The sequence below is a fragment of the Nannospalax galili genome, unplaced genomic scaffold (assembly GCF_000622305.1).
Source record: "Nannospalax galili isolate Female #2095 unplaced genomic scaffold, S.galili_v1.0 scaffold433, whole genome shotgun sequence".
In the NCBI taxonomy this organism is placed as follows: Eukaryota; Metazoa; Chordata; class Mammalia; order Rodentia; family Spalacidae; genus Nannospalax; species Nannospalax galili.
Genome location: NW_008338715.1, coordinates 10,657,840 through 10,670,454, shown reverse-complemented (window position 1 = coordinate 10,670,454; position 12,615 = coordinate 10,657,840). Strand labels below are relative to the sequence as shown.

The following is a 12,615-nucleotide window of genomic DNA, read 5'->3' as shown; positions in this document are numbered from 1 at the left end:
CTAAATAATAGTCTAAAATTGGTTTTAATATATTATTTTACTTATATTAAGAGCTAACCTGGTTATTAAATGTGACAGTTCAGATTTAAAGCCTAAGATTACTATGGGTATAACTCAGTAATATTTCATGAGGCTGTTTTAGTCCTCTGCATTACCAAAATAAGAATTATATCTGGCTCAAGAGAAAAAGGATAAGACTGTGTTTACTTCAACCTGCTAACTTTACTATAAGGCTGTGAAATGGTAAAGCTGATGATAGGTGTCTAGTCCAGATGGGGTGGACTCCAGCCTACATTCAAAGTTATTTTGGCTGGTCCAAAAGAGAAACTGTTGGATCCATATGAGGACACTTGAGGTCTAGACTGGTTTTGTTGGTTTCTCTGCTGAGGACTCTGACCTAGCTGACTTTCTTCTGGATCCTATGGATAAGCAGATTTTATGTCATCTATCCACGCTATCTGGGTCTGTTTTGTTTTTTAATCCGAGTGTTTTATTACATTTGTCAACAGTGTGGTCATAAATGACAGACAGCTACATGCCATTTAGTAATTTACACTCTTTAAAAAACATGCATGAAGCTGCGTATGTGGTACATGCCTTTAATCCGTACTTGGGAGGCAGAGGCAGGTGGATCTCTGTGAGTTCAAGGCCAGCTTGGGCTACATAATGAGTTCCAGGCCAGCTGGGGCTACAGGGAGACCCTGTCTCAAAAAGATGGAAAAAAAAATGCACGTTGTATTAACTAGCATCAAACTTTGTGAGGATTAGGAAGTACATGCCAAAAGTCACATGTGGTATAGCAAGAATTCAACTGAGGGCAGCCTGACTTTAGAGCCTAAATTCTAGTAACAATCTATCCTGCACTTGCATCATATTTCTCTGATGTTTATTTCTAACAAGAAAATTGTAATACAATTTAATCTAATGAAATAATATAAGGAAGCCCTTATGCTGACAAAGAGATCTCTCTGCCCTATGCAGAATACAGTGTGATGGGTATCTAGGAAAAAGAGGAAAGGGGCCTTTGATTAAATACCAGAAACACTGGTTTATGAAAGAAATCAGGCCCAATAAGGGACATGAAGTAGGCTACTTACTCTATCCATGAGTTTAAGTAAGTGAGTATGCCCATAGCAAGGTTAAAAGTCTCCCAAAGACTGAACAAGGGAAGAAAAACAGTTAATCACAACAAGCTTTCTATTTTTGTAAAGATTTAAATTGTACAATTAGCTTTTATGGATTTTCCAGATCCTTTACAAACCTTCTCACTGAACGCCTAATTCCACTATAAAACAGTAAAGAGGTTCAAGGCAACTTTTTCCAGGAGAGCCTTACCTGTAAGAACTGCTGTGGTGACTGGGTCAGCTGAGCCTGAGAGGGCTGCGGGACTGAAGGAAGCTGCTGCTCCTGGGAGCTCTGCTGCTGCTGCTGCGGCTGCTGCTGCTGTGGCTGCTGCTGCTGCGGCTGCTGCTGCTGCGGCTGCTGCTGTGTTACAGACAGCGTCTGTGCCTGCTGCTGTTGTGTGGCAAAGGTAGGATAGGCAGTCACTACCTGACCCATAAGCATGGTACTAGGTACCATGACTGCCCCACAAGCTACAGGAGCAGTCACTAATTTGGTCACAAGTTGCTGACCTTGAGAAAATCTGTGAGAGGAAACAAAAGAAGTGGAGTCAAAAGGACAAGGTGTAACTCGGGGCTGAATATGTATCTCAGATAACACCTATGGTGGTGCCAATTTAGTTTTATAAAAACTGTATATTCCTAGTTTCTGTTTTCAGAGATTCCCCTTGGACGACAGGCAGGCTAGGGATATGGCTCAGTTGCAGAGTGCTTGCCCAGCGTGTTGGGTTTAATTCCCAAAAATAATTTTAAAAAAATTTTTTTTTTTAATTTCTTATTTTTATTTTATGTGTATGAGTGTATTGCCTGCTTGTGTGTAAATACACCCGTGTCATGCAATGCCCGTGGAGGTCAGAAGGAGGCACTGAATTCCCCTGGAACTGGAGTTAGAGACAGTTTTTAGCTGCCATGTGGGTGCTGGGAATTGAACCTGGGTCCTCTGCAAGAGCCATCAGTACTCTTAACCATTGAACCATCTCTCCAGTCTCCCAAGTAATTAAATTTTTTTTTCTTTGGGATATCAGTAAAACAAAAAGCATACATATAAAAACAAACATATGACAACAAAGGTATAGATATGGCAAAACATAACTTTAAAAAATATTCCTATTCAAGACAATGAAGGACCTTTTCTATCACACAAAAATTAGTTCAGAATGAATCAATATGAAAGAACTAAATGTTAGAACCGAAAACTATAAAACTCTTAAAAGAAAACAGCAGAAATGTTTCATGACATTGGATTCTGCAATGATTTCACTGACAATACCAAAAGCACAGGTAGATGACATAAGAAAATCAACTGAACTATATCACATTTAAAATTCTGTTTCTCAAAAGGTGAAATTAACAGTGAAAAGGCCACCTATGAGCAGGAGATAAAAATCTGCAAACTATCCATCTGACACACATTGTCTGGTTATTATAATAACCAGAGCATATTAAAAAAAACTTTTAGAATAAAATAACTACCACCCATTAGAAAATGTACAAAGGTCAAACCTTTCTCCAAAAGAGATATACAAATAGCCAACAAACATATATAAAGATGATTACTTGGCCTAATCATTAGAGAAATAAAATCAAAACCACAATGGAAAGCATTTTATACTCATAACAATAGGAAATAACTGGTGTTGGTAATGACTATGGAAAACAGTATAGCAGTTCCTTAAATAATTAAAAAGGGGCTGGGCATGGTGGCACATGCTTTAATCCCAACACTTGTGAGGCAGAGGCAGGAGGGTCTCTGAGTTTAAGGCCAACTTGGTCTACATAATGAGTTTCAGGCCAGCCATGGTTATACAGTGAGACCCTGACAAGAGAGGGGGAGGGGAAGAGGAGAAAAGAGGAGGAATATGAATTACCACATGGAGCAATTTCAGTAAAGAACCCAAGCAAAATGAAAGCAGGGGCTCTGGTACTTTTACACCTAAGTTCATAGCAGCATTTACTCATAATAGCCAACAGATGAAAGCAACCCAAATATCCACCAACAGGTAGAATGGCTAAAAAAAAAATCTCTTCTCCTCTCTCTCTCTCTCCCTCTCTCCCTCCCTCTCCCCCCCCCCCGACACAATGAGTAGAATATTTCGCCTTAAAAGGAATCTGACATGTGACAACATAGATGAATCCTGAGAATATGTTAAGTGAAATAAACCAGTTACAAAAGTAACTGACAAATACTGGGTGATTTCACTTACTAAATGAAGTATTTTCAGTAGCCAGAGTTATATAAACAGGAAGTAGAATGGTGGTTGCCAAGGGCAGGAGGCAGAGAGGTTGGGAGTTGTTTAATGAGTTTCAATTTGGAAAGCTGAAAAAAGTTCTGGAGATGGTTGAGGGTGACAAAACCATGTGAGTGTGCTTAAGGCCACTTAACTGTAGTCCTTAAAACAGCTAATATAGCAAATTTTAAGTTACATACATTTTATCACAATGAAAAAAACCTTAAATCTGTAAAAGTGAATTTTTTTCTTTTTACAAAATGGTTAGGTACTTGGGAGTTTGATATATATAGTGAACATGGTTCATTTACCACACTGGCACAAAATTCACAAATACCTTTAAAACTACCACAAATAATTTCCAGAATTCTACATTTATAAAAAATTATATTGAAAGTTTTATTTTATAAAATAATGAAAAGTGGAATTCTAAGGATGAATGAAAGTACTCTGAACTCATAAATTAATCAACACACATTACTCCTCTGTCAGAACTGACTTGATTTTTCTTCGTCCTTCTTTGGTGACAATACTATTTCTACTTGCCTCTTCTGTGGGATAAAGTTCATTCCCACAGTATGGAAACAGATATGACTACTACAGACCTAGCATGACAAAACCACATACAAACTGTTTAAAGTCCAAAACACTATCAGTATTAAACTTAGTACAGACACAGATTTTATTACTACACTTCACATGACAAAATAAATTCACTTGTATTTTTTTGCAGTACTGAGTAATGAACCCAGGGGTTTCAAGCACACTAGGAAAGTACTCTACCACTGAGCCACATCCCTAGCCTCTTTAAAAAAAAAAAAAGTATACTGAATCCATGCCATTTCTTAAAAATAAAATTCTGTAGTATACAGACTTCAGGACCTAATGCTTGTGTGCCAAAACAAACTCACTCAAAGAAACAAAACACAATAGAAAATTTCAATATAAAGAATGCTCAAACAGCATTTATAGTGTTTAAGTCATAGATGTGCTAAGTGTCAATTTCTCTGCAATAGTCAACAAAATCCCAGTGAATCACCAATAAATATGATAAACATACTTTAAGCATCTTTTGCTTACTTCAAACTTCTGTGGCTTTATACAAACTGTTATTTCCTTTGCTTATAATGCCTCCCTGAACTCCTCACCACACACAAACCCAAAGCCAAGCTCTTTAAGACTCAGGCCAACAAGCTCACAACAAGCTTGTCCACAAAACTTTCTCTGACCATACTTTTCACTTGCTTGCCTCTACCCAGACAACTGCTCATTTCCTCCCCCTAAAGTTCTGTCATAGTCATTAGACCAAATATTTGTGAGTTGGCTATCCTTTTATTCTTACGATCTTGGTCACTGCCTTGTAGAAATGATTAGGCTTTAAATGTTTGTTGAAGTACATTTCATCTCTTCAAAAAAAATTGTAAGTGGTTAATAAACTGCATCCTCCAAAATGCTTATCAGCAATTTAGTTTATTATCTTTCTTCTCAGGGTTTAAAATCAGGCTTCTGGCTGGATGTGTGTGTGTACCTCAATGAAAATAGTGTGTGCTTTTTTTTAGTATGCAGAAGACCGTGGGTCCAACCTCCAGCAACAAAAAAACAAACAAAAATAAATCAGTCCACTGTAGATTCATAAGACTTCCTTAAGAGTATGAATGGTAAGGGTGGACTTTTTAAGTTGAGAGAGCTGAGCTCCAAGGACAGCAAGTAAGTCTCTTTACTCTCACTGTCCATATAATCCTGTAGCTTCGTTGAGTCTGAAAATCATTTGTGACTTAAAGAATTACAGTATGAAATAAGGAAAAGAAAAAAGAATATTTTCAAATTATATATTTAAGATCACAGAGAGGTCATAGTTAAAAGAGAATCCCAGCATACAAATTAAATTTATTAAAATATTTTATTTCTAATTCAGCTGTTGGGACTTCTCATTAAAGACACCAATGCCTGTTTTTCTTTAATAGTAGTATCTGTTTGGGAACCTAAACTTTGAAATCACACGAGTTCACGGCCACCTCCTCAATGACTTAGCCAGTTATAGGACCTTGGTCAAATAATTTTAAATGCACATTTTTCTTATCTGAGACACGAGGAAATAAAGGAGGAAATTAACGTACATCAAGAAAAAAATATTTTTGGCAAAAAGGTAAGCTACTCTAATGCTACTACTACATGTAAACTCTCTTATTATCTTTACTGAAAAGACACAAGTTGCACAGTAACACAGAACCTGCTATAAAATGTGGCTTCTATATTTGGTAGCACCATTTTGGATGAGAAATAAAATTTGATACTATTAGTTCTTTAAATAATGGATATGGTTTTAATTTAAAGTTTAAAAACAATGGCTATATAGCCAAGCGTGGTGGTGCACGCCTTTAATCCCAGTACTTGGGAGGCAGAGGCAGGTGGATCTATGTGAGTTTAAGGCCAGCCTGGTCTACATAGTGAGTTCTAGGACAGCTAGGGCTACAGGGAGACCCTGTCTCAAAAAAAACAAAACAAAACAAAAAAACAAAAACAACCCCACAACGGCTATAGTAACAATGAACTAAAATGACATTGTAAAAAAATTATTAGTTTTGGAGAGAAACATAGTACTGAGGATTGAACTGAGGATCATATACATACTAGGCGAGTACTTTATTACAGAGCTATATCCCTAGCCCCAATTTATGCATATTATTTTTGCATGTAGGTATCCTCAAGAGGCCAGAGAGGGTGTCAATAGTCCCTGGAGCTGGAGTAACATGCAGTTGTGAGCTGCCTGATGTGGGTGTTAGGAACCAAATTCAGGTCCTCTGGAAGAGCAGCATTTGCTTTTAACTGATGAGCCATCTCTCCAACCCATACTCTTTTTAATCAATTTAAACTCTGAAAATAACAAATGAAATATGATTACCTTATTTGTCTGTCCTGAGTGAACGTGGTTACTGTGGCACTCTGGGTACTGTTCTGCGGCATACTAGATGGAATTTGGACCATGCTCCCAGGTGCAGGCTGAGAAATCACCATTGTGTTATATAGTGGGGCTGTAAGAGTGCTCTGCGTCTGACTTGCAAGAGATGTTTGCTGACTATGCCCACTCATTACACTTTGTTGACTCTGCTAGAGAAGAGAAGGTTTTACAGAAGTGATCAATACACAGTCATATGGGGAGTGTGCTTCTACTACACATTTTAACAAGCTGACGTAACAGAGAAAGAGTGGCAAAATCCATTATTCTGAGAAATCTAATTAGCAAAGATTGACTTGTAGCTATGAATTGTCTTGAACTTTGATGGAAGGTAAACTAGGACTTTAAAAGAAGCATGATCTTAACAGAGATAGTGGAAAATATACATAAAAGGTGTCTGTTAAATGCCCAGAGCAAGCCAGTGGCAGTTCAGATGAATATCATGTATTTTCACTGTAATAACAGATGTACATTATTACCATAATTTTGCAGACCGTTAATTCAACTAATAACTGCTCCCCCAACAGTTTATTCTGCATGTTTCCTACTCAGCTTCCTTTGTAAATCAAATATTTTTAACATGTAGGAATAGTCTGCAAGTTACAAGACCCTGTATTAAACTATATCCTTAATCTGCAAAACTGGCAAATGTCAAAATATTTAACAGTAATATATTTTCCACAAAATATTTTAATGATTACTGTCAATATTGTATGTTCTCATTTTTATTAAATGTTGAGAACCAGTGTAACATAGAGCTTTTTGTTTTAATGTTAGTATGCATGTCAATCACTGAATACTCCAAAGAACATTGTACTGAACAACATTACCTGAGTTGATGTACTTTGTAAACTCTGCTGTTGTATCAAGTGCTGGCTCGTGCCAATATGTCCAGCATTCATTCCACTTTGAATTTGGTTAGTGGGAACAACTTGGCCTTGCATATTTATTGGTGTGAGTTGCTGGATGTTAGAAGAATTTCCAGAGGAAAGTTGAACAGAACCAAAATTCAATCCAGGGTTTGACTGTTGCAAAAACATCTTTGAAAACAAAGATTATATTTAAATGAGATTTCTTTGGGCTGGTGACATGAATTAGCTAGTTAAAGTGCTTGTTGCATAAGCCAAATGACCTGAGTTTGATCCCTGGATTCCATGGTGGAAGCACTCATTCCCAAATGTTGTCATCTGACTTTCATACATATCCTGTCAAATGTGCATGCCTACACGCATACACATAAAGTAAAAACAATAAATAAAATGTTACAAAATTTATTTTACACATAAAATAAAAATATTAAAAAAATTTTTTTTATGTGTAGGAGTGTTTTGCTTGCATGTATGTAAATGCACCATGTACATGCAATGCCTATAGAGACCAGAAGAGGGTGTCAGAGCCCCTGGAACTAGAGTTACAGGCGGTTGTTAGCTGCCACGTGGGTGCTGGGAACCAAACCTGGGTCATCTGTAAGAGCAGCCAGTTGTCTAAACAGCTGAGTCATCTCTCCAGCCCAATAAATAAAACATATTTTTGGCTTTTTTTTGTGTTTTGAGACAGGGTCTCCCTGTAGCCACAGCTGGCCTGGAACTTGCAATATAAACCAGGCTGGCCTCGATCTCATCCATCTGTCTCTACCTCCCGAGTGCTGGGATGAAAGGTGTGTACCACCATGCCTCATGTTAAAAAATTTTTTTTTTGTCTTTTTGAAGCAGGGTCTCACTATGGAACTCACTATGTAGACCAGGCTGGCCTTGAACTCACAGAGATCTGCCTGCCTCTGCCTCCCTAGTGCTGGGACTACAGGCGTGCGCCACCACGCCTGGCTTAAAATAATTTTTTAATGAGATTTTTTTTGTCCTGGGGATCAAACTCAGGGCCGGAAGTGTTCTAGTCAAATACTCTACTAGTAAGCTACATTCCCAGCTTGCATAAAGCTTTGTAGTTTAAAAACAGAGTAAGAAGAACACTGAAAGAAAGCAAAATGAAGTTTAAAATTAATTTTAAAAGTGAAGTAACAAGTCAGACATTTTGAGGGAACAATTAATTAGCAATAATTACTGAATAAAATATGGAACTATTCATTCTTTTACTCATCCAAACCTTATCATGCTTTCGATAGTTTGAAGCATGAGTAACTAACTCAGTGCTATGTAAAGGGTTACTGTTGGCAGCTTTGTATCATCCATCATTTATAATTTATGATAGTACCCAGAATAGTGTTCACCTAAAGTTTCCCTTTAGCAAATCTGGTCCCCTAGATGGCCCTGTTAGTCAAGTAAGAGGAACATGAATTATTCCTATTGGTATTTTATTCAAACTGTTATAAATTTTCTACCTCAAAGGTTTTATAAAATATAACTTTTATATTATGCCTTCGAGCTCACTAAAATTGGGAGTTCACTAGTCTAGTAAAATAAGGATGTTGATGGAAATACCCTTAGGAATGAGTATCTTTACAAGTTTTTATACGTTTATCAAGTAACCAAATGGGTGTTTAAATGACTTTTCATGAAGAAAAAACAGCCAATTTTCCAGGAATTCAAAATGTAAATGAGATATTCTGTGTTCAGATATAACAATAACTCACCTGCAGTCCTTGACCATGGACCATTTGAAGTTGTTCTTGAATTTTCCTTAGTTCTTCTTGTTGCCGATGAATATTTGCCTCTATCATCCGTGTCCGTTGCTCCAGCTGGTCTTTCAGATGCTGCATGGCTCCTAATTGAGCTGAAAACTGAAACTGAGGTATGACATGTAGAGAAGGAACAACGTATTTTAAAATTACTTGTTCCTCCTTACTGTGTAATGTGAAAAGTAAGCAGTTTGTCATGAGACAAGTTATGCCATCTATCAATGTATTGCCTCTCTCTTCCCCAACTCCCATCTTTGTTCTCCTTTGTGACATTGGAACTAGACCTTAAATAATCATTCCCTTTAGCAGCAAATTCCTCGTTAACCTTTTCAGCAGATGCTGCTAGAGGGAGGCTGCAAGGAAGGTGCTTATCTTGCCTGGTGCTTTTCCTTCTCTTTTGTCTGAATTGCCAGTGGTAGCTTCCTGGTGAATCTCATCAGCACCCCAACAGGTAACCTCCCAGCAAGTCTCAAAGACATCTTTGTGGGCAATTTTCCAGCAGATGGCTTCTTGCTCTCTGGCCCTCTTTGTGGCACCTCAGAGAACTTCTCTACCCAGTAACAGCCATGTCAAGTCCAGTCTGGTGCAGAGTAAGAGGTCTTAAGAGGCTGAAAGTCTTCTAAGTATGTCCGTTCCTTGGCTTTTTCATCATACTTGAGGTAGTAGTTGCTCTCACATCACCTATTCCTTTTTTTTAATTAAAAAAATCCATTTATTTATTTGGGGAGGGGCACATGCCATGGCATGTGTGTGGAGGTCTAAGGAAAGCTTGCGGGAGTTGTTTTTTTTCTTTCACTATGTGGATCTGAGGTATGGAACTCAGGCTTGGCAACAGGCATCTTTATTTACCCACTGAGCATCTAGCCTACCCTCCTATACTTACAGGTTTAGATCCTCTTCTTTTAGTTACTAGCTAATAAAATTTCATATTATTCTTGTTTAAACTGTGGTATGCTCTCAATTTCTGAGTGGATCTTGACTGATTACAAGAAGAACCTGCAGTTAGAAGATCTGAGCTCTGCTGGAAGTAGTAGTGTACACCTTTAATCCCAGCACTCAGGAGGCCAAGGCATGAAGAGCTCTGTGAGTTCAAAGGCAGCAGAGTCTACATAGTGAGTTCCAGGCCAGCCAGGAATATACAAAGACTCTTATCTCAAAAAAAAAAAGACCACCTGAGTTCATATTAGCCACTTACTATAAGAGGTTACTTAACTTTGTCTTCATTTCTTTTCTTTCTCAAATGAGAATGTGTCCCATCTATTGCTAGAGTGAATCCAGAGTAAATTCTGTCATCTCTAAAATGCCCTTTATGTGCACATCAGCACTATACAAAGTTAGGCAGGAGGATCAAAATGTCAAGACCTGTCTGGGCGACTCAGGTAGGCCCCATCTCAAAATCAAACAGTAAAAAGAAAGGGCTTAAGGGCTTAGTTGTAAAGCGTTTGCCTGGCATGTTCAAGGCCTTGAGTTCAGTTCCCAGTATCCACACTGCCCATTCCTCCCCACATACACAAAATCGTTTACAGAAATCTGACAAATAACCAATATTATTATTTTCATTCACTGAGTTTTTCAAGTGGTACTAGTCCTTAGACAAGTTTAAAACATAAGCTTTAAAAGTAAAGACTAAGTAATTTTAAGTGATTATGAATAAATTAATGTACACACAAATGAAAACAAAGTTATTCTACTTTCAGGGTTTTTAATTTTCTTTATGTCCTATTCATAAGCTGCTCCTGTAATTTAGCCATACTTGATTCACTTCTCATTTAATTATTTCCCTGAGTATTGAGCACATTGTAAGAGCAGTGTATTTTACTTGACTGGAAATCTGGCTTGTAACTTTCCTGCAGTAAACGGCAACTAAAATGAAAAAAAATGCCTGCCCAATCTTTTTTTATTCTATCTTCAAAAAGACAGTACTAAGTGAGTTAAATTTTTACTAGTTTGTGATACTGAGTATTATTTTTCTTTTCTTCTTTCTGTTTTTGAAATGGTCTCACTGTGTAGCCCTGACTGGTTTGGAATTCTCTTATGTAGGCCAAGCTGGCTTCAAACCTGCAGTGATCCTCCTGCTTCTGCCTGCCAGATGCTGGGATTGCACACCATTAGGCCTGGCTTCTGAATACTACTTTTCAAAGCATGAAACTTGATTTCTGAAGCCAGCAACAACAACCAGATTACATCATGTATTAGATTATACTAGGCTTGAGTGAAATTATAGATTTAGTATCTCAACTTTTTCCTACCTCCTAAAAATGTTAGTTAAAATATGCTACATTTATTTCTATATTACACAAATATCTCTCTATAATAATAAATGCTTAATTGGTATCGAGATTAAAGAACAAAAATTTTGAAAATATGCCTGATATTTACATAAAAATTCTGTCAATATATCAAAATAAGATTTGAAGACTCAATGTTGGTTAAAAATTGTCATACATAAATATTTAATAACATCCTGTTATAGAGCTCTTACAGGACAGTATTGTTAGCTATGAGGATTCAGTGCCAAATAAATCAGTCAGAAGATTTTTCATTATGTTCATAACTGTTCAGTAGTGTTCCTAATGTTTCTGAAGCTTTGAAAGTTATAAATCACAAGTTGAAAAGGTAGCAGCAGTGTTCTTAGAATTACTTTTCTCTTGCTAATTTCTGCATTCAGGCCTCCTTTGACTTGGGCCATGCAACACTCCTAAAAAGCTTTCCTTCAGTTTTTTGTTGTTGTTTTGATTTAAGACAGAGGCTCCTGTAGTTCAGGCTGTCCTTGAACTCACTATATAGCCAAGGATGACCTTGATCTCCTGATCTTCCTTCCTCTACCTCTCACTTGCTGGGATTAGAAAGCATGTACTGCCAGGCTTAGCTTCTTCCATTTCTTTAGGTTGTACTAAGAGCCCAAATAATGTGCACAGACTATATAATGTGGTAGTTTAGTCATCCGTCATTCCCTCTAGATGAAATAGCTTTTAAGTATGGATATACTATCAGCATCCCTGATACCTATTCCATACATACAACTCAATAAATATCCTGTGTGTGAACAAATGAATTCATACATAACTATAGCTACTTAAATCTTCTAATATCCAAAGAACAAAATGAACTCATTTAATATGTATGTAACTATAGTGTTCTTCTACATGAAAGGTGTTGCAGTTTATGGTTTATTAAGCAGTAAAATTCTTTGTTGTATAAGACCATCATGAAGCTTAATCTTTTCTTTTCTTTTTTTTTAAATCAGAGAATCTTGCTATATAGCCCTAGTTGACCTGAAGCTTGCTATGTAGACCAGGCTGGCAATGAACTCCTAAGAGATCTTCCTGCTTCTGCCTCCTGAATGGTAGGATTTGATGAATTTTGAATGATATTTAGCACGCATGATTCTGTCTATTAAGGTTAGTGGTATCCAAAATCATTATAACAGACAAAAATGCCTCTATATATTCTAAATGCTTTCAGTTCAGAGTCACTGTATTTATATACATATATGTAAATCTTACTAGCTTAAAAGCAATTATCATTTGTAAATGCTCAACTAAAACAAACAAAAATACCTGCGACATGCCTTGTGGAACTGGTAAATTTGCAGCTTGAGACATCACTGGCTGTGTTAAAGATGGACCAACAGACTGGGAGTTCATGGACTAGAAGCAAAATAAAAAATGACAATGA

General features: G+C 37.1%; 1 protein-coding gene across 9 annotated transcripts in view; it reads right to left on the bottom strand.

Annotated features, from left to right (window-relative positions):
- The window catches only part of Clock (clock circadian regulator), a 94,179-nt gene that overhangs the window by 9,028 nt on the left and 72,536 nt on the right, over positions 1-12,615 (bottom strand). For 5 of the 9 annotated variants that reach the window (XM_017798209.2, XM_029563583.1, XM_008833312.3 and 2 more), the window contains 5 exon segments: positions 12,498-12,587; positions 8,893-9,045; positions 7,136-7,345; positions 6,252-6,457; positions 1,336-1,645 (listed from right to left, as the gene is read on the bottom strand). In XM_017798209.2, coding sequence (XP_017653698.1) covers positions 1,336-1,645; positions 6,252-6,457; positions 7,136-7,345; positions 8,893-9,045; positions 12,498-12,587 — 969 coding nt within the window. 9 annotated transcript variants of the gene reach the window in all.